Source organism: Adiantum capillus-veneris, chromosome 28 (genome assembly GCF_014529385.1).
Source record: "Adiantum capillus-veneris isolate H3 chromosome 28, ASM1452938v2, whole genome shotgun sequence".
Classification (NCBI taxonomy): Eukaryota; Viridiplantae; Streptophyta; class Polypodiopsida; order Polypodiales; family Pteridaceae; genus Adiantum; species Adiantum capillus-veneris.
The window spans coordinates 67,842,308-67,864,069 of record NC_140958.1 but is presented as its reverse complement, the minus strand read 5'-3'; the positions used below and the strand labels follow the sequence as shown (position 1 = coordinate 67,864,069).

General features: G+C 44.8%; 1 protein-coding gene and 2 pseudogenes across 3 annotated transcripts in view; all 3 read left to right on the top strand.

The window, feature by feature from the left end:
* LOC147420611 (uncharacterized) overlaps positions 1–21,762 on the top strand; it is a 137,241-nt gene that overhangs the window by 89,814 nt on the left and 25,665 nt on the right. Inside the window, exon 3 of one of the 3 annotated variants that reach the window (XM_086505165.1) lies at positions 13,239–13,302. The exons of 1 other annotated variant lie outside the window; for it this stretch is intronic. In XM_086505165.1, coding sequence (XP_086361291.1) covers positions 13,239–13,302 — 64 coding nt within the window. Of the gene's footprint in view, positions 1–13,238; positions 13,383–21,762 lie in introns of all 3 variants that reach the window. One more of the 3 variants, XM_086505164.1, reaches the window with a different exon arrangement.
* LOC147420614 (pentatricopeptide repeat-containing protein At4g18520, chloroplastic-like) lies at positions 14,780–15,739 on the top strand (annotated as a pseudogene).
* On the top strand, positions 16,556–17,281 carry LOC147420613 (pentatricopeptide repeat-containing protein CRR2, chloroplastic-like; annotated as a pseudogene).

Sequence of the window (21,762 nt, the reverse complement as noted above, 5' to 3'; positions counted from 1 at the left end):
GTACGGTCACGTCGTGACCATTGATCTTCCCGGGGAAACGGAGAAGATCGTGCTTATCAAACACTTTGGTGCTAAAAGTACAATTAGTGCATGAACTGTGTGCTAAATGATGGATTTCAACTTGAACAACATCAGAGTTACTTGAGATCTCGTGAATCTGAACCGAAAGACGGCAGTGCGGTTTCTGCGTCTTCTTCTTCTTGGGGCAATCCTTGATTTGGTGACCCGTCTAGCCACATCCGAAGCAAGCTCCCTTCTCTAGTGCATTAGCAACTGAAGCATTTCTGGATTTCTTCTTTTCCTTAGAAGATCTCGGCGGTGACTTATGCTGGAATCGGGGTCGCTTTCTTGAAGCACCCTCACCGGATTGATGGTCTGCAGTTCTTTTCTTCTCATAATTCGCTCCATTTATTAAATGGAACGTCCTGGCCTTTGCCACTGCATCCTCGACGTCAGTCGGGGTTTTATCCTTAATTAAGGCCCAACGGTAATCCTCATGCAATCCCAGTAGATATATGTGCACAGCGTGTGTAGAATCCACCTTGCAGAAGTTGAGCGCCTCTTTGAAAACTATCGTATACTTATCAAAAGACAGAGTTTTCATCGAAAGACTCTGCAGTTTGGCATAGGCTTTCAAACGGTCCATTTTTGCGAAATCCCTCTTGAATTTCACACAAAAGTGAGCCCACGTCATAGGCTTCTCTGTCATGTCGCGCCACCAGGTAAGCGCCTTGCTGCGCAAATAGAGAGGAATCGTCTGAATCCTCCGTTCATCATGCTCCCCATGGAGATCAATGTATGTGGTCCACTGGTGCAACCAGTTATTTACGGCCAATTCCGTACACTCCTTCTGTTCACCTGAGAAATTTGTAGTTTTGTACGGAATTGTGGCAGTTGGACCACCCTACAAACGCCCAAAAGCAGCAATCTGCATCCGCAATTACTGGAGATGGGTTTCCCCCTCGGAAATACGCGCAGTCGTCGATTGAGCCATATTTTCGAGAGTAGAAAGTCGGGAACTCAGCCCCTGTACGACCGCTTCGAGAGAGGCCAAGCGAAGGTTCATCTGAACATTCGCGTTTTCCAGAGCGGTAACACGTTGGTCGAAACTCTGGAAAGTGCTTGTAATCCATGTGTAGAGAGCATGTGTGAATGGAATTTGGATGTTACCTGGCGCGTCGTCAGTTGCACGTCTGAGCTGGAGGAATCCATGGCGAAGTGCGTGAAAAACTGGAAGTTTCACGCGAAACCGGGCCTTTTCTGCATTGTTCCGTCGCGAAAAGTTGAAGTGCGAGGAGCTCCACGCGTCGGCGTGAGCGTTTGAAGGCGAGCAGGTGATGGCGGGAGCGTGGGAGTGCGAGCGAGAGAGGGAAAGCTCAGTGACGAGCAGAGGAGTGAAAAGAGAGATCTCTGCATACTTTTTTAAGTCTTTGTAAGTGATTTTTTGTAATAAGTTGCAGGGTTCACACTTTAAGTTAAAAAATTTTAAGTGTCTAGACTATACTTAAAAAAAAACCTCAAGTGACCAAGTCACTTTAAAAAAAAGTCCCTGGTCATGTATTAAAACAAGGCAACGTAAAATTAACTCCAACGCTGGCTGAGGAAAAAAAATCGAGCGCAAGCAGCAGATGACGCGTGGGAGGAGAGAGGGAAAAATCCAAGCATGTGCCCGCTTGTGCAAAATACGCAAGAAAAATAACACGCTGGCATTCTCTCTCTCTTCTTGTGCTTTCTCTCTCCTCTTAGGATTTCTCTCTCTCTCTCTCTCTCTCTCTCTCTCTCTCTCTCTCTCTCTCTCTTCATTTGCAGCATAAGACCTCTGCACTGCATACAGAGAGCAGCCCTCTCTCTTTGCTCCACTCTTCGCTCCACACAGGAGGCAACAGAGAAGGAGAGTCAAGCAGCCCTCTCTCTCCTCTGAGGATCTCTCTCTCTCTCTCTCTCTCTCTCTCTCTCTCTCTCTCTCTCTCTATGCTTCGCACAGAGAACATTACAGAGAGTTTTAATTGTATGCTGATTTTTAAACTAAAATCAGCAATTCAATAAGAAATTCACTAATTTTGTCAAAAATCAGTAAATTTAATAAAAAAACTCACACTTCCCAGCTTTTCCGCCCGCTAAGTTGCTGAAATTTATAAAAAAATCAGCAAAACACACATTAAATTTCAGCTGCAATCATGCTCATGAGAAGAAATCAATTGATTAAACATTTATATCATAAAAAATGGCATCAAATGGTAATAATCCGAGTCTAACCACGCTGTAGGTGTGCACACAGTCCTTTGTGCAGCCAAGCCGGCTCTGATACCATGAAACGAACAAGGAGATGGATCTCCCGGCTACAAAGACTGCCTACAGATACACGTCGGACAAACCACCCGACCATAGCCACCATCCGGCAGCTCCCCCGTGCTGGGGCTAGCGTCCGAGGACGTAGGCGTGCACCTGTAAGACCGAGTGTCCCATACCACCCGGCCTCACCTCCTCGAGGTGACCTCGCGCACTCCTAGCCTCGCGGGCTAACCACTGGCACTTTGCCAGTGGGGGTCGACAACTGTAAATGAGGCCTTGGCCTCCCTTTTATAATAATGGCCTGCCACACTGGCCGGGTTCACACTACGTCCGCCCGGACATTGGATGCCCATCCCGATGGCATTTGGGCTAGATCCCCTCTCCTGTGAGTGGGACATAACATGGGGCAACTTGAAAATGCTTGCCATCGAAACCATGGACGACTATAACCAAAGGTTACTCGATGTGTACCTTCATGTGTCCTTCTTTAAATTCATTTCCTTGGAGGACCAGTGCGAGCGCTACACCGTTGGACTACCATCACCATTGCAGGAATATTGTCTCTCCATGCAAGTCTCTACCATGCAAGAGCTTATGGACCATGCCGCGGTCGGCTACAAGCTCATGAAAGAAAAGTTGGAGTTTACCACAGATGAACCTCCGGCCACTAACCAGAACTCCCGACAACAACGAATAAATTCTTGGGAATCCCGTGAAAACAACCTCAACGGCCTCGTCTCACACAATGTCAACGAGACGCCTTGTTACAAGAAGGCCGATGCTTCGAATGTTTCCAAACAGGGCATCTGTTCAATACATGTCCTGAGCGATCCCGACGTCCTCAGTGCAACCTTCTGCTCCTACGTTAGACAGATCCCCATGGCCACCTCCGGCCAAGAAGGCTAGACATGCTATTGGACTAGTATCCGATATTTATGGTATACACCTCGAGAGTTTTAATGAATTATGCAGAGCTTATAGAAAAGTCAACGGCTTGAAAGCCCTTATTTTCTTTGACCCCGGAGCTATGGAGAACTTCATCCATCCAAAATTCTTGAAGCAGATGCACTTGATTATGATATAGAGGGTGGAGAAATTGAAGCTGAGCTAGGCACGGGGCAAACTTAGAAAGTGGTACCGCTCATTGGTGCACTTCCAGTGACTATACAAGATTATCATGGAAAAGCCGATTTCCACATTATGAAGATAGGCAATTGCGACGTTCTCTTGGGCATGCCTTGGCACGACAAGAATGATGCAACTCTCCAGGTTCGGAACCGAACCATCACCATGATGTAGAAGGGCAACCCCGTTGTCCTCAAAGTTCAGTTGTCCAAACAAAACCCTGAATGACCTCTCTAGTTGTTTTCTAGTTAAATACTTTTGAACATTGTTTGAGAAAGTATTGTTTGAAATTTGTTTGAAATGGATGCTATCTGTTTTAAACGTGTGTTGGTGCCGATTTGAATTGTTTGACTTTGGTTTTAATACTGGTTTCAATAATTGGTGATTTTACTCCCGGGTGGAGAAGTGAGAAATACTGTTTTGGTATTGTTTGAATCTCGGAACAATGCAGGCCGATGCCTGGGGAGCGTTCTATTGTATGCTAGAAAACCTCCGAACGATGCAGGCCGATGCGTGGGGAGCGTTTGGTTGTATGCTTGAACCTCCAAGCGACGAAGATTGTGGTCTGGGGAGTGTTTGGTTGTACAGTTCTATGAGCTCATGGCGCGGACCTTTTTAGGTTATTTGCGGGGGGAGTGACGAGGTAGTCGTTGAGTAGCTTCATACCGTAGACCGTTTGTCTCTGGGGAGTGCGCAGCGGCGGCGTTTGTTGTGTCTTGTAACATGTATATGTAAACATTTGTGATGTGCCAACCACTGAATATTTCTAATTGGATGAGATTGCCTGGGTATGTAATTTTAGTGCATCAGGACACTCGTGGAAGATCACTGTGGTCTGGGTGTGATGGCTAATTTTACTACGCCGGAATATCAAGAGTTCCTATCTGGACGAAAGGAGAAGCTAGCCCCTTGATCAAAAGAGCCGAAAGGAGAAGCTAACTCTTTAACAAAAAGAGCAAACTGATTGTCCCTCGGAATGACCTTCAAATATTTTTGAGCTAACTTGAGTTGTTTTGCAGATATGCTGTAATTGCGGATGATTACTCTCTTTCAAGAAGAGGAGATGTCACAAATTGCTGACATGTCAAAGCCTTGAAGAAGGAAGTTAACTTGCAGATGTCGGTCGAGGGGCCTAAACCCTAAGAAGAACAAGTAACAGAGAAGAAGTCCTACCAACTTAAGGGGACCCCGTCCGATGGGGCCCCAAGTGGCATAAAGGAAATAAAGCAGGACACACACACACACACACACACACACACACACACAAGAAATTGCGTAGCTGTTGATGATGTGGTAGATTTTTGAAAATTACACTGGTTGATGGCGTGGCAAGCTGTATGGATTTCCGCATTTTGCGTTGGTTGATGACGTGGCAGGCTGTACGGATTTTCGTAAATTAAGCTGGCAGCTTTTTGGCATTGCTTTTGGACCAAAAGCTTTTGAGCTTTGAAGGCTTTTCACTGTAATTGCTTTTCATAGGCCAAGGGCCTTCAAATATGTGCTAAGGGCTCATTCTTTGGCATGCTTCCTGGAGAAGGTGCAGAGTCTCGAGTATCGGCTTGTACTGTGTTGATGCAATATAAAGAAATACCGAAAGGGGCGCCAAGGTTTGGGGCCAATAATATCTGGAGTGGAATTCCGCCACTCCGTGTCGCGTGTCGTCTCTCTCTTTCTCTCTCTTAGTTCAGGTGTTATTGAAGTACTAAAAGTTTGTTGAGTTTGTTCTTTTTCTGTTGGCACGTGGTGCCCGTCTTGTGACACCGTCTGTCTCGGGGGAGTGCTTAGCGGCGCTGTTCATTGTGTCTTATAACATGTATATGTGAGCATTTGTGATGCATTGTAATGTGTCAACCACTGAATATTTCTAATTGGGTGAGATTGCCTGCGTATGTAGTGCATGGAGACACCTGTTACAGATCAATGTGGTATGGGTGTGATGACTAATTTTGCTACGTCGAAATGTGAAGAGCTCCGATCTAGAATGAGAAAACTGATTGTCCCTCAGAATGTCCCCTTGGAACTTTTTGAGCTAACTTGTGTTGTTTTGCAGATTTACTGTAATCGCGGATGATTACTCTTCTTTCAAGAAGGGGGGATGCTACAAATTCCTAACGTGTCAAGCCACTGAAGACTCAGTGGGTTTGGGTTTCCAAAACCCAACCCTAGCCGACATGTAGATCCCAACTGAGTGGCCTAAACCCTAAGAGAAGAAGCAACAACAAAAGAAGAAGTCTTACCAACTTACAGATCCTCGTCGAATGGGGTAATTTTTAAAAGACGTTCCTACCAACTTATGGGACTCCGTTTTGATGGGGCCCAAGTGCCTAGGGGCCATAAATAAAGCAAGGCAAGCGCACACACACAAAACCCAATTGCATAACAAACTGATGAAGTGACAGTAACTGTACTGACCTTCCGCGCTTTGCGCTAACATGCCACATGGCATTGTATGGTAGCCTGAGATCTGCGCTGACTAATGATGATGTGATAGATTTACGCTAGCAACTTTTGGTACCAGATGCTTTTGACCAAATGCTTTTAGTTTGATGCTTTTCCCTGTGGACTGCTTTTCAGGCCAAGGGCCTTTAAATATGTGCTTAGGGTTCATTCTCTGGTAGTTTTCTCGCGTGAGGTGTTCAAGCATACGACGAAACGCTCCCCAGACATCCCGTCTGTGTCGTTCCGAGGTTCAGACAATACCAAAATAGCATTTCTTACTACTCCACCCGGGAATAAATCACCAATCATTGAAACTAGTACTAAAACTAGAGTCAAACAATTCAAATCGACACCAAGACAGGTTTAAAACAGATACCATTCATTTCAAACAAATTCCAAATTGGATCACCAAACAAGTTCTCAAACAAAATTAAGAAAACAGCTAAATCCAACTGAAAAAGCATTCTCGGCGTCAGCCGAGCCCGAAAAGATGGTTGGCTTTTCATCCTGAGATTTGCACCAAAAATTAGGGTTAGGTTCCTTCTAGAAGCTTGTAGCCAATTGCAGCATGGTCCATAAGCTCCTGAATGGTTGGAACTAGCCAATGTTCCTGTAGCCTTAATTGTAGTGCCAAGATATGGTAATCACACTGGGTCTCCAAGATTATCAGCTTGAGAAGAGATGCCTCTGAGAGATGTCCAAGAACTTCAAGTTGTAATCTTCTAGGGTTTCCATGGCAAGCATTTCAAGATACCCCAATCTGCGAGAAGCTGAGATCATTGTTGTATAAATCTAGTTGTGTTGCGGATAAGAGTGGGGTTCTCTTTACAATGGAGCGGAATGATGTTGACTTCGAAGGAAGATGTCTGAAGGCATGTAAGTTCGGGCCAAAATTTTTCTTTTTAAGCTTGCTAAGTCCTTGGAGTGTGCAACTTGGTAGCTATAGACATCCACCATTGCACACTGCCTCTGAGAAAAGCGGTGGCTCGAAAGATCTTTGATTCTTCTGAAAAAATCTCCATGGCATAGTTGATGTCAAACTGTTGCAGAAACTATAAAGCTTTCCTTGGATTTTTCTTTCTCGAAAAGCGAGAAAAATTTATGGTGAAATCTGGAATCGCCATCTTGCTTTGTCTTCTCTTTGGTAGGATCAATATGCTCTCAAAAAAGCACACGATTAGAGCTCTGATTCCACTGTAACGAGAGGGCACCACATGCCAACGAAAAAGAACAGACGAAACAACTTTAATCAATTTAAAACAACTAAACTGAGAGAGAGTGTGCACGACACACGAGACGGGGAGTGGCAGAGTTCCACCCTAAGAGAGCAGTGGCCCCAAACCCTAGCGCCCCTTTCGGTATTTCTTTATATTGCTTCAACTCAGTAAAATGCCGGACCATTCAATTGCTGCCATGTCATCCAATTGGGTTTTTAGTGTGTGTGCGCGTTGGTCTTGCTTTATTTATGGCCCCTAGGCCATAGTTACAGGGAATGGCCATTTTTAGATCCTCGTTCTCCGTTCCCATTTCAGTTTCCCGTTCTGGATCCCTGTTCCGTGTTTCAAACGTGAGTATCCGAAACATGGAATGCCATTTCATGCATGTTGCCATTCCCCGTTCCGATTTTCCGTTCTGGGTAACTATGCCCTAGGCACGTGGGCCCATCGGATGGGGTCCCATAAGTTGGTAGAAACGTCTTTTAAAAATTACCCCACTCAGCAAGGATCTGTAAGTTGATAAGAATTCTTTGGCTTTTGTTGCTTCTTCTCTTAGGGTTTAGGCCCCTCGGGCGGGATCTGCAGGTCGGCTAGGGTTGGGTCTGGGAAACCTGAACCCGCTGGGTCTTTAGTGGCTTGACACATTAATAGTTTTGAGAGAGAGAGAGAGAGAGAGAGAGAGAGAGAGAGAGAGAGAGAGAGAGAGAGAGAGAGAGAGAGAGAGAGAGAGAGAGAGAGAGAGAGAGAGAGAGAGAGAGAGAGAGAGAGAGAGAGAGAGAGAGAGAGAGAGAGAGAGAGAGAGAGAGAGAGACCATATGGGGTCCCAAACCCCCCTCCAAGGGCCCCCCCTCTCTATCGCTAGAGAGGTATTTGCTTTAGATCGCACAAATGCTGATACATTGGTCCTAGATGCTGAGATGCATGCTAATGGGATCTTGCTGTAGATGCTTGGATCTGAGAGGCTAAAGGCTGAAAATGCAAAATGCTAGGGATTCTGACTGGGATTTGCTATCTTGGGCTGAAAACTGCAAAACGATGGCTGATCTGAGGGATGAATCTGAAAACGCTGGCTGATCTGGTACGATGGGCTGAATTCTGAAAACACTAGTTGATTTGGGGAAAAAACGCCAGAGAGGTGTTGAGGTACGGCGGGTACTGACTTATGCTTGAGAAGTGACACTTGGGGTCGCTTATATATGAGCGTAAAGCTGGGTAGGGCAATGCCACTTAAAAACCCACGTTTTCAAAAATGATGCTAAAATGTCCCTTATTAATAAGTTGATGAACTATTAATAAGAGGTGATTCACACGCAGATAAATACCTAGGCTGGGTGCTAATGCAATTGAATGGGAACACTCCCCAATGCGTACAAGTAGGAGACATTGGCTATGATCATGTGAAATCAGAGGGTATGCAATCAATCTAAAGTGCCTGGACATGCATGTCGTGTGCACAGGTTCACAACGGTGCTAGAATGCTTCCTAGGTTGTTCTAAACCCTAGAAATAGGAGTTGGCTTGTCCGCATGCACATAGGGTTAGATGTGCACGTGACAATTTCAGCTTTTAATCTCTTGAAAGAAAAGATGACTTCGGATCTTGTTATAGGCTTGGACACTCCAAGGGAGAAATCAATTGCAACACATGAACAGAAACTTCAAAATCACTGAACTTTAGTAGAGAGAGAGAGAGAGAGAGAGAGAGAGAGAGAGAGAGAGAGAGAGAGAGAGAGAGAGAGAGAGAGAGAGAGAGAGAGAGAGAGAGAGAGAAATGAAATGTTATGTTAACGTCTTCAAAAGGCCAAAGTGACCTATGAGACCAGAAAGTTACAATGTGGTGGATCTGATACAAAGTCAGAGTAACAAGATGACAAAATGACAAAATGAAATACTATGGAATCCTGAACTGCTAGGTGTGAACTAAGTAGCTAAACAGCTAGTCGGGATAGCTAGATCACAGGATATCCAGCATCGGTCGCTGGCGGATCTCATCAATCTCCTCCATGGTCAGTAGTTTGACCAGGCGTCGTGCATGTCGAGCCAAAGTGATCCGAATCCTCTGATGCAGCCTCCGTCGATGCTGTGTAGTCCTCCGCAGTCGTGGGCGTCTGGATCTCCCCAGCTCAATCGCTCGGTCGATCAGTGTGCCTCTGGTGTGAGGCGACGAGCTCTGCTGCGGTGGTAACTCCTCTGGTGTCCAGTGGCAGCTCTAAAGAAGTCTGTGATCTGTCTCTGAGACTGGCTGGCCTCTCCTCTCATCAGGCTCTCTCTGTGTCTGCGCAGCTCCAGCAAAAACAAACCCAGGCATCTCTGATCCTCGTACCACATGACTCTAGAGAATGGTCCAAAGCCCTCTCTGAACAAGCAATGGAAGCGGCCTCGTATCTCGTAGTAGACGGGGCAGTGGCATGTGTAGTGCAACTCTGTCTCAGGCTCAATGTCACACAGCGGGCATGTCCTGGCCTCTGTTGGTACTCCGCTGTATCTCCCAGTCTCAATCCGCAGCTGGTGTGAGGATGTGCGTATCTGGCCAATAGCACATCGTATCCCATGAGACAAGTGGGTGTCCATGTATCTGGGGCCTCGTCACAAAACCATCCTTCGTAAGCTGGAGGAGATGCTCTCTTTAGAAAGCCATCTTCGTGCCCAGCTCCTGTGCCGGCTGTATCCATGTCCTCTTGGTGTATAGCTGAGTCAAGCCCTGGCAAATGAGCCTAGTGATCTCGGACTGTGTAAGAGTCAGAGAGGGCGCATCCAGTGAGTACTGGAAGGGAGGCAATCTGTCTATGCTGAACCCATGCGCTTGAAACCATGATGCCATCTCCCCATACCAGCATGCTGTATCTCCCTGCATGGCTAACTGTCGAGAGGACTCAAGTGCAAGGCGTGCATATCTATTTCTAGGAAGTTCCCACATGCGGTGTATGAAGGAGACAGATCTGGTGAGTGCCTCAACCACTAGTGGGGGGGCAGCTAGCTCTGCTCGTACAATAGCACGTGGTACTGAGATTTGGGGACCTTCACTGGATCATCACGGGAGGACAGGCCGCAGTGATGGATGGGGGAACATGGAGAAGCCTCTGGTCTCTATGATCTTGCGGCTCATTAGAGCCAAGGCTTCAGTGTGTGTGTGTGTGTGTGTGTGAGAGAGAGAGAGAGAGAGAGAGAGAGAGAGAGAGAGAGAGAGAACATGGCATGGCGGAGCTCCGTGCCGCCCAGAAGTACTGGACCCAAAGATTGGCGTCTCTTTCGATATTTATTTATTATTGATCACATCAAGGTACAACTCCCGAGGGTCCTCTACTCTTAAACTCTGTGTCCAGATGCTCTATAGAGTGAGGCCCCAAGGGTCCTTATAAACATTACAAGGGATGCCCAAAAGCAGAGCCCCAAAAGCATCAGGTTCAAAAGCATCTTGGCTCAAAAGCTAGCGCTAGGGGTTGTCAGCGCATTTTGCGGAAATCTGTACAGGTGCCACGTCAGCAGCACAAATTGCAGAGGTCCGTACGGTTTGCCACATTAGCATTGCAATTAGCGGGTTTCGTAATCAACTAGGTTTAGCCGTTTGTCTCTTGGGCCCCATCGGAGAGGACCCCATAAGTTTGTACAACTTATAAAACTTGGTGTCCTTTCAATTCTGGGCTCTTGGATCGTTTTTGCAAGTTGAGGATTCGACCCCTCTGTCCAGTATCTGTCCTTTAGGTCATGCCACGTCATCATTTTGTGACAGTAGTAACTGTTTTACCAGATCTCAAGAAATCATTTGTGGTCCGATGTAATGTATGTGGCAATAGTATTGGGGTAGTTTTAATGCAAGATGGTCGGGCAGTAGCCTATGACAACAGAATCGTGCAAGGGCCAGAAAAGACTTTGCTGATCTATGAGAAAGAGCTATTGGCTGTGATTCGTGCGCTTTCAAGTTGGAAGCACTACCTGCTAGGTGCTGATTTTGTTGTCCAAATAGAGTATCAGACCTTGCGATACTTTTTGACATAGTCAAAGTTATCGAAAAAGCATATGCGATGGGCAAACATTCTCTCTATTTCCACTTTCAGATTGTGCAAGAAGAATGTTTGTGCTGATGCGTTATCAAGAAAGCCACAAATTTCAGCTGTGTCAATTCCTTATCATCATGAGCTTGATGACATGAAGGAATAGTATGCTATTGATGAAGATTTTGACATAATGTATATACATATATGTACATGTAGGGACATCGGCCATGTCCAAATAGCCTTTTCAACGATAAATTCAAGAAGATGTCTCTATTGTGAGGATAATGTTTCTTAAGGTTGTTAAGCTCAACAGATATTGTGGACCTTCTATCTCCAGTGATGCATGTGCCGCATTAAGGCTGAGTCTGCCTTGCATCTCTGGAGTCATGTTAGAAACACAATGTGCAGATCTTCAATTGGTACATGGTCATCTGTGTGTGTGTGCGCATTTTTGTGTGTTGCCTTGGGAAATGTATTGATACTGAGTTCTGCACCCATTCTTGAGACAATGATAGGGGTAATGGGGATGTCGTAGTATTATGTCAGTACTGTGCATGATGGAGCTGATGGTTATTTTGTCTTTCGGACAAGTCATGACTAACCATGAGTGTGTAAATAATTCTTCATGGGTGAATTTGGGCTTTTCCTTGGCATTTGTTTAAATTGTAGTAAGAGCATTGTGGATTTGCATAGTGAAGTTTTTTGTTTGACTTGTTATCAGCTGATAGTTGTGGAATTTTTTGCTGTTTCTTAAATATCAATCTAGTAAAATACTAAAATGTCTGAGTCGCGAGGATTTGCAAATAAAAGTTGTTGAACTTATTTCAGAAACATTTGGTTTCTTTGGATTGATATGCGGCGCACTGATTTATTATGCATTTTACCAGCTATAATTATTGCGGCGTCTAATGTATTCTGGACCTCGACTTGACCTGTTCCCTTTCTTAAATTCTAAGACAATTAAAGCCACAAGCGTAGATGGACCATGTCTTGAACAGGACAATGTCTTACAAGATCTTGAATATGTGGAACCAAGCACACAGCAACCTGCTTTTCAATGGTATGTGTGGGCTCGTGTTAAAGCTGAGAGGATTGCTAGTCAAGTTCTTGAGGAACTCATAGTATTTAGTTGATACTATGCATGCTGGAGCTGTTGGTTATATTTTCTTGTGGATGATTACCATGAGTGTATAACTTGCACTTTCCTTTGCTTTGAAGGTGAATTTGGATCTGGATCTGGATTCTGAGGACGTCTAATTGTTAATGAAATTCACTTCGTCTGTGATCAGTATGCATACTACTTTAGGCATCATAGACGCATTGCCGCCAAAGTTATATCCAGCATTGAATGCTTTGCTTGCTAATGCACAAGGTGAACATCATTGACTTGCGACATTTGTGCATCATGATGCTAGAAACATTTTATAGTAGTACGAGGGTTGTTGTGGTCACTATCTATGATGTTGCAACTGTTGAACACACTTTTAAATACCAAAGGTTTTGGTCGTATGGTTTTGCTTCTTTGAATGGGTTAAGATGTTTGTCTGACTTTTAATTTTTAACTGGAGTGACTCCAGCTTTTGAGCTGAACAAGAGAATGGAGGCAAAGGGGCTCCTGCTGACTGGTACAAGGCTTATCGGCTGACAGGTTCAAGGCTTGCCACAGATCCTGGGCCTCCTCTTAGTTTAGGATCCACAATTACGATGCAGTCGGTGATTATGGGGTCATCTTTAAGTAACGAGTGAGGCGAGATAATTCATGCACGTAAAGGCAGTTGTGAACTTGGGGTGTGCCATTTTTTCAGAATGGTAACTCTCAGAGATTTTTGTCATGCTCGTGCACCAAAGCACAGGGTTTGGATTGCTTTCTTTTCTCTTTAGACTGTTCCCCTGTTTGCAGTACAGGTTTATACCTGCGAAGCAAATGGTTACCCACATGTGAAGTTTTGAACTGGGCTTGAGAATGAATGCTTATATTTCTGGCTGGCGCTTATTGGGACCTTGGATCAAGTCAGCTCACGTTTAGTTGGCTGATTACTCATGGAGCTGGTGTGAATTGTGTGCTACCTCAGCTTGCATTCTACCGCAAATATGAAAAAACACTTTTTGATTGAGTTTAACAATATTTAAAGTTTCCCTATGTATTTATGAAATTGTGCCTTTTCTGATCAGGTACGGCAAGCAGATATCTTGGAATCTGGTTCAGTTCAGACGAAGAAACTTGTTCAACATCAAGGTCGTGTTCATAAACTAGCAGTTGAGCCAGGAAGCTCACGCATATTTATGAGTTGTGGTGAAGATGGCATTGTTCGTCGTGTAGGTTTCTTCTAGATCTATTCTACTATATTGCTTGTTTTTGGTGGCAGTAAGAGTCATGCATGCATTTATGGAAGGTTGGCATCGGTACTCCATGTTTATATTTGCAGCCTTGTGCATGTTTTGGTCATGATTTCTTATCAATGACTTATTCGTTAGAGCACATTGAAAGCTATAGGATAAGTTATGTTTTGAAAATCTATGCAAATAGTTATGAATGACGTGGCTTTCAGTGGTAGAGGCCCACAACTTTATCTCCTTGTTTTTCTGTCACACTTCACTCGATTGGCTACTCACCCCAACTTGCTGCTATGCAACTCTTCTGTCCTTTCCCCTGCCTCCATGATGATTCCCCTCATCCATCTTACTGCCTCCATCATCACTCTGTATTCTCTTCAAACTTGGATACATGGAAGGGTGCTCATGCACACATAAGGACTGGGGCTAAAGGTACTGGGTGATGGCAGCAGGGAAACCACACAGAGCAGGCTCTCAACTCCCGCTACCCCCAACAACCCCCCCCCCCCGCCCCTCCCTCTCTCTCGGGATAGTTTCCCACGATGTTAAAAATTCTCTTCTTCTTGGGGGGTGTGTGTGTATGTGTGAATAAAAAGAGGAACATGGTATAACCTTTCTATCACCCAAGTGTGGTAGATTGGTTATGCCATTTCCCTCTTGACTAACAAGTCTTGAGTTCAACTCTCGTCGGATAGATCTTTGAGGTCACTTGGGATAGTTTCCCATGACGTTAAAATTACTCTTCTTCTTCTTCTTCCCTCTCTCTCCTGGAACATCGAGCCCCCCCCCCCCCCCCCCCCCCCCCCCTAGAGTGCTGAATATGAAGGACATTGAGGCCATACTGCAGAGACCCATGAGAGAGTTCATGGGATGATCACCATTGTATACTTTCTCCATTGTACACCTCATTAGCCCTCATGTGATTGTAGCCCTCCCCATATGTTTTGAGATGATGGAGTATGTGATGCTGATGATGATGATGACGAGGATGTAGGGTAGGCTTACATACATACCTACCAACTTAGGTACCCTTATTTCTTTTTATTGGCACTGCAGAAGGCAGTTGCTATTGCAACGATTCGATTTTACTACAAAAAGTGTTGCCCCCAATTCGCTTACTTTTTTGAGAAAGGGGGCAGAAGTGTGGCACGTGCACTGTGAGTCTGGTTTCGGATGAGATGCTTCTCTCTCAACCGGCACTGCCACTCATCCTGTGGACGCCTTGTTACCAGGAGCTCTGGAATCCACTTTGCAGCAGCGATTGTAGCAGGTGCGACGATGCTGAAGCAGCAGCCCAGCTCCACTGCTATGCGTATGGGGCTCTTGGAGGGCTTATCTGCATGACCCATTGGCAAGAAACGTAGGGGTAGGCCGCAGCCATGTGGGCATGGGCTTGCCACACCTCCCCTTCTCCCGGCACGTGGAGCGCAAATGCCTGTGTTCCACTTCAAAACAGCAGCAGCAAAGTTGCAGAGCCCAACAAGCAGCAAATGGAACTGTCGCATAGGCTTTCGCCTCTCCATTCCGTTCACGCTTTGGATTCCGAAGCCAAAAGGTTTTGCAAAATGGGTCGGCTGGACAAGGCCTTCGACATTCTTTCTGAGATGGATTAGCTGGGGCACATTCCCTCTAACGGCCTCTATTGGTCTCTCCTTAATTTGTGCTAGAAAAGTAAAGTCTGTACCTATGCTTTCTAGCTGTACTCACGCATGGGGTCTCTTCTCCTTGACTCCAGCAACTACTTCCTTGCAGAGTACCTCATCAGCACGTTAGTTTCCTGCTCTGCCCTCGATGCTGCCCTTGAAGTCTTCTAGAAATTGCCTCACAAAGTGACTTATTCTTGGACGGCTGTGATAAATGGTCATGTTGAGTTAGGTGACGCTCTTGAAGCCCTCAACTGAACAACCTCATGTTGACAGAAGGTTACCAACCAGATGAATCTACATATGTCAGCTTGCTCAAAGCTTGTACCAACACATCTAATCTCGCAGTCGGCAAGCGAATACATGACTATGCCTGACAGAATGGTTATCATCATAATGCCTTTGTTGCACCACACTTATTACCATGTATGGAAAATGTGATAGCATGGAAAATGCTGAAGAGGTGTTTGCTGCGATGCCTCATTGTGGTGTCATGGCATGGACTTCTTTGCTGGCAGGCTATGTTGAACGTGGTCAAGGAAGGAAGGCATTACTACTTTACAGACAAATGTGGGAAGAGTGCCTTGTTTAGATGAGCACGGCTTGGTGGTTGCCCTTTTCAGGTCCCCGTTCTCCGTTCCCTATCTAGCTTCCCGTTCCGGATCCTTGTTCCGTGTTTCAGACGTGAGTGTCTGAAACAGGGAATGGCATTTCATACCGGTTGCCGTTCCCCGTCCCCCATTCAGATTTCCCGTTCTGGGCAACTATTCTTTACATTGGCAATGTCCCAGTGTTGATGTACGGAAAGTTTGGAGACTTTTGAGCTTCTGAGAGTGTATTTTGTGGTTTAAACAAGAAGAATGCTGCATTATGGAACGCAATGCCCTTGGGCTTACACTGAACAGGATCTTCCAGATAGAGCCTTACAGTTGTTTAAATGTATGCATGAGGAAGGCCAGTGTCCAGAGGAACGCAATTTTGTCATATCCCTTCAAGCATGCTCTTTGTTGTCAGAGAAGGAAGAGCTGTCACCATAGGAGAATCCTTGCTTAAGTTTAAGTCTTTGAACATTGGAGAAGCTCTACGTAATGATGCTAATAGGAAAGATTACGACTGAAATCTGTATGTCAGCAGTGCCGTTTTGAACATGTACGAAAAGTGTGGGGATTTAACGACAGCTAAGAGATTGTTTGATGGGCTGTCCCAATATGGCATTGTGTTATGGATTGCCATGCTTTCAGCATATGTTGAGCAGGGCCAAAGTGAGAATGCTTTACAGCTATATTAGCAGATGCAAGGTGAAGGCTTAGGGCTAGTTTCAAGTCTAGCTCCATGGAATGCTTTAATTTTTGGCCATGCACAACAAGGAGAAATTGAAGCATGCTAATATTACTTTCAAAAAATACAGCAGGTAGGCTTGAAACCTAATGGTAACATATTTTAATTTTTTCCCTTCTTGCAGCTTGCAGCTCTGCTGGGCAGGTAAGACAAGGGGTGAGGTACTTTGATCCCATGGTCAAAGAACATTGCTTAACTCCACAAATCGAGCACTATGAAATGATGGTGAACCTCCATGGTTATGCTGGGGAATTAGATAAGGTCAATGGAGCCCAATGCATCCCTATGATTATCGCTTTTAAAAGTTTGTGTTAAGCATGGGAACCTGCAACTGGGCAAGCAGGCATTTAATTGTGCAGTGTGCCTCCAGCCCAGGGAGGCTACTGCATACCCCACAATCTATGTAAATGTTGGGCTACAAGACTTGGCTAACCATTTGGAAATCACCAGACAAAAGGCAGGTGCGCTGAAGAAGGATGAGACTAGTTGGTGTGAACATCAACAGCGTCTATTCTCATTTTCTGTAGGAAATTACAGAAAACTATCAGCACTGCATGTATGAGTGCCTGTTGGAGTTGATCAGGCAATAGAAAGATGAAGCACAGTTTTTGGGCTCAAAGTTTTTACTTTCAAATGCTGCTACCACAGAATTGCAGCCATCTTTGTGTAGCCATTCTCAGCTTTTCGTGTTCGCATTTGTGCTTGTCAACCCACCCTTCAAAAAAACCTGTTCGAGTTTTAAAAAAAACTTATATTTGTCAGGATGGTCACACGCTTATCAAACTGATATTAGATGTTAAATTGTATGCATCATAATCGTTGATGACAAATGGAGCCATTTGTTCAAGGGGTAAATGCTCTTGCCATGATTACGTCGATGCACATAGCAAAGGTGGGTAATTGTTTCGGGGATTGGCGGACCTTAGCATCATCCCTGAGAGCAAGAGCATCATGTGGCCAATGTATGCAGGATCTTTGAAAAAGAAAAACTTGAGGCTTCTCTCTGGCCTATCTTCCTATCATGCCTTAGGAACTCGACTGGAATCCCACGTAGTTCACCTTGCAGATACAGTAAAGAGTTGTCAAGAGGATGAATCCAGTGGCTCTCTAGAAGTGTCACTCTTGCATGCACCCTGTCCTAACTGATTTGAACTTTGGGAAAGGTTGGTGATGTTCTAGGCGCATGTAGACCTTGTTGATGTTCAAGTTCCGGCTAGGTCATGTGTGAGTCTGTGCATGTTGTCCATGATGCCCAGAAGGCAGGATTGATGTGCGTTCGCAGTTCTTGTCACACACACTGGTAAAACCTGCGGTGGAGAAGATGCCTGTTCGGAAATCATGCTTCGGCAGCAGTAATAGGCAGCTACCCCTCGCAGACAACAGTGAGATGACGGTAGGTGGATATTCCAACTCAGTTCAATAGCAGCATGTCCACCACTCAGGGCCAAGGCAAGCATCGATTGGAACAAGCCAGCATGTCTCTTGGCCATCCTACGTGTGTGCATAATCATTATGCTCGAAGGACTGCACCACACTTGGCATATACCGATCAATGTCCGAGTGTCACAATGTTATGATGTGGCGCACACCCACACTCTCTCTCTCACACACACACTTTTTTTTTGTAATATCAGATTGAATTACCAATGGGAAACCTCAAGATGAGGAAAACCCATAAGAAATACTACAAACAGGAAATCAGAAACAGTCAAAATAGAGCTCATAATGACTGACGGGAAGCTCATCCAAGTCATAGGCAACTTGGGGAGACTGTAAAAGAGATGTCTTGAAGAAGGAAACATAGTCCACTCGAATCTGCTGAAACATGAGGGAATTACGTGCTCTCCACACCGTCCAAAGCGCCCAAAATCTGACCCAGCCAAAAAAGTATGCATACGGCCGAAGCAATGGCGGAAGTACTCCAAAGATCCTACCAAAATGCATGGCAGGAAAACGTGTGCGAAGAGCTGTAGAGATGCAATCCACAAACTGTAGCGTATGAGAACAAGACCATAGTAAATGTGGAATGTTCTCAACTGTTGCACCACATCGGACACATCTCGAAGAGGCCAATCTTCTGGATTGCAGAAATTTGCCAATCGGGAGAACCCCAACGACGCATCTCCACATAAACAGTCGATCCTTCAAAGGCAATTTCTCATGCCACACTCTCATGACTTTACTCCGCCACCATGTAACACTCTTGTTCATATTCCATACCTTATCACAGTGTTCATGGATCCAGGAGGACGACTGCAAATGACAGTACACTTTCTTTGCAAAAGTCAAAGAGATCGAAGAACTAGCGTAGCGCCAATCACAAATTCGGTTTTCCATCACCAGCGGTGAATCAAGAGATATGGAGTCAACCAAATTTTTAATGTTGTCCCACATGCGCCTATAGTGCGTCCCAAGCCCAAAGGTAATAGCAACTTGTCTAAATGAGAGCATGTGTCCATTAGCGTCCGTCACATCAGTTATGCTATTAATACCTTTCTGGCAGAGAAAATAAGCCTGTCTAGGAGAGCATTGAACAAGAGTTTGATAAAAAACCCGACTCTAATGCAAACTTTCCAATCGAAGTGAGTTTCCACAGGCATCATCTCTACCATGCCACAACAATTCCTGTGTGACCAATTTCCAATCCGCTACGAGACTGGAAGCAAAGGGGCATCCAGGTATTGTGGCCTCAAACTTACCAAAAACCACATCCCAATACGACGGCCACCAATGGCCAAAAACTGGTGTAGAAACCGCATGAGAGCATAGAAACGCAAACATTTGCGTCCAAGGTTGCTTTTGCTCAACCAACACCAACAACAAAGTGGCCTTTCTTGCTATAGCATGAGAGCCCAAATGCAGAATATTCAGACCACCACAACGCTTTGGAGTACATAACTTATCCATCGCAAGCAAACACAGACCCTTTTTCTGAGAGGAAGTAGACCAGAAGTACTCTAGTATCCGAGACATCAAGGTCCGAAGACGACGGGGTGGCCAATGCAACATAGGCAGGAAGAATTGCACGTAAGCCACCAATATGGACTGTACTATTCTGAGTCTTACATGAAGCGATCAAGTGGATAATTTCCAATAGTGCAATTGAGACCTCAATTTGTTCTCAACCCAATCCAATAATTTCGCATTGTTAACTGACCAAGCCAGCGGATAACCAAGATGTTTGACAATTTGATGAGGCTTCACTATCTCATTGGCCATAATACCGAGTGCCAATCCATTTGACGCAATGGTAACAATTTAGATTTTTGAAAATTCACTTGCAGACCTGCAGCCAGCCCATAAAGATGTAAAGCATCCATGATGCATTGAACATCCTCAGGCCTATTTTTATGCCAAAACATGGAGTCATCCGCATACGCCTACATCACAAAATGATCACAAGACGGCGATTCTAATCCATGCAAATGCCCAGAAGCGGTTAAGGAGTCCAGATACAACAACAGAGGATGCGTAGCAATAGCATATAACATAGCACTCAAAGGGCAACCTTGCCTAACCGATCTACCAAGGTCCCATAACCGAGTCAGTTCACCATCAAGAATTCCAGCAGATTGACTATTCTCATATAGAAAATAGACCACCCGACACATTCTAGAACCAAAGCCCAAAGCCGTCATGATCTGAGCAAGTCCCATTGAATAGTGTCAAAAGCTTTCTCTATATCGTCCTGCATGATGAGTACATCCTGTCTAGTATATTTTGCATACTCAATCCCAACGAAAGCACTAGCAATATTATCCATAATTTGCTGGCGAGGGATGCATCCATATTGATCAGGGTGTAAGCCCGAGAGTAGATAATCGTTAATACAGAAAGCTATCATTTTTGACAACAATTTGTAAACCACTGGCATAAGCGTGATTGGATGCCAATGCGAGAAGTATTCACATAACGTTTGCTTGGGCAACAATTTCACCAATCCTTCTTTCCACGATTGCGGCAATGATTGTGTAGTCCATGCATAATTGATCATGAAAAGTAGAGGCTGTTTAAGGGACTCCCAAAAGCGAAGGAAAAATTCAATCGTAAGACCTTCCCATCCAGGGGATTTCCAACGGCCAAGATGCAGCAAGTTGTCATGCAACTCAGCCTCGATAAAACTAGCCTCAAGGGTAGCTGCATCATTCATTGTCAATATAGGATGCACATATGACAACAATAGCTGTCTGGCTCGCAAAACCTCCTTGAAGGCGCTTCAGGCTTCGTAAAAACTTTTTGAAAATGATCCACCATGAAATCCGCCAAATGACTTTTACTGGCCGTCCATTGCCCACTATTGACCTTAACCCTTTTGATAGATATGGATTGCCTTGAATGATGCAAATGCTTAAAAAACTACTTCGATGAACAACCTTTATCCATTAAAGCATTCTATCTTGACCTTAACCCTTTTGATAGATATGGATTGCCTTGAATGATGCAAATGCTTAAAAAACTACTTCGATGAACAACCTTTATCCATTAAAGCATTCTATCTTGATCTAACTTTTCATTTTTCAGTTTCCTCTTGTTATTAAGCTCAAAGCGGCTTTAGTTGCACATAATTCATCTTGTTCCGATTGAGTAAGCCGTTTAGTGTCTGCAACACTTTCTAAAGCTTAACTAGTCACCTTATCTTTCTATATTTTATCTCTCAACCGGTGCATGTACCACAAACCATAATACTCTATGACTGCTTGGATCCGTATGACAAAACAATACCAAGTCACATCCACATCTATAAACATATGAGAGATAAGTGGAGGAATCACCGCTTCAATCAAGTTTTGGAATGACTTATGCGAGAGATAAGCATTATTAATATACAGCAATCGCTTATTGGGAAGCGGGGAATCTGCATCCAATGCCTCATTATGTATCAAGAGCCAAAGAGGAAAACGATCAGATAGAGTAAAGGAGCGATCAATCCTGATATCACATGCAAACATATCATATTGTGGAGAGCCCAGTACATACCACCGATCCAATCGTGCTCTATATTCCGAGCGAGCATTATGAGCAAAAGTGTAGCCCCGCTCCGAAGAGCGAGTACTGGCCCACAGATCCAAAACACCTGTGTCACTGACCATAGCATCCCAGGAAGAACGTTCTGAGTTCAACATATGCGAATGGCCAGTTGTATTGTCCGTGTTTGCCGGCGCATTATTAAAATCCCCGCAGCAAAAAGCATGTGAACGCCAGGGATATTTGACCAAATCTTGCTTGTTTTGGTCATACTTTTGGACCCTTTCACGTGGACGATTGCGCATGGAGGATTCCTTGTTGGTGCCATCATTGGTCATGAGCTAAGATGCCAAAGATGTACTTTGCAGCTTGAGTCTTTGAGACAGTGTTTTTGGGTTTGCCCATATGCTCAGCCA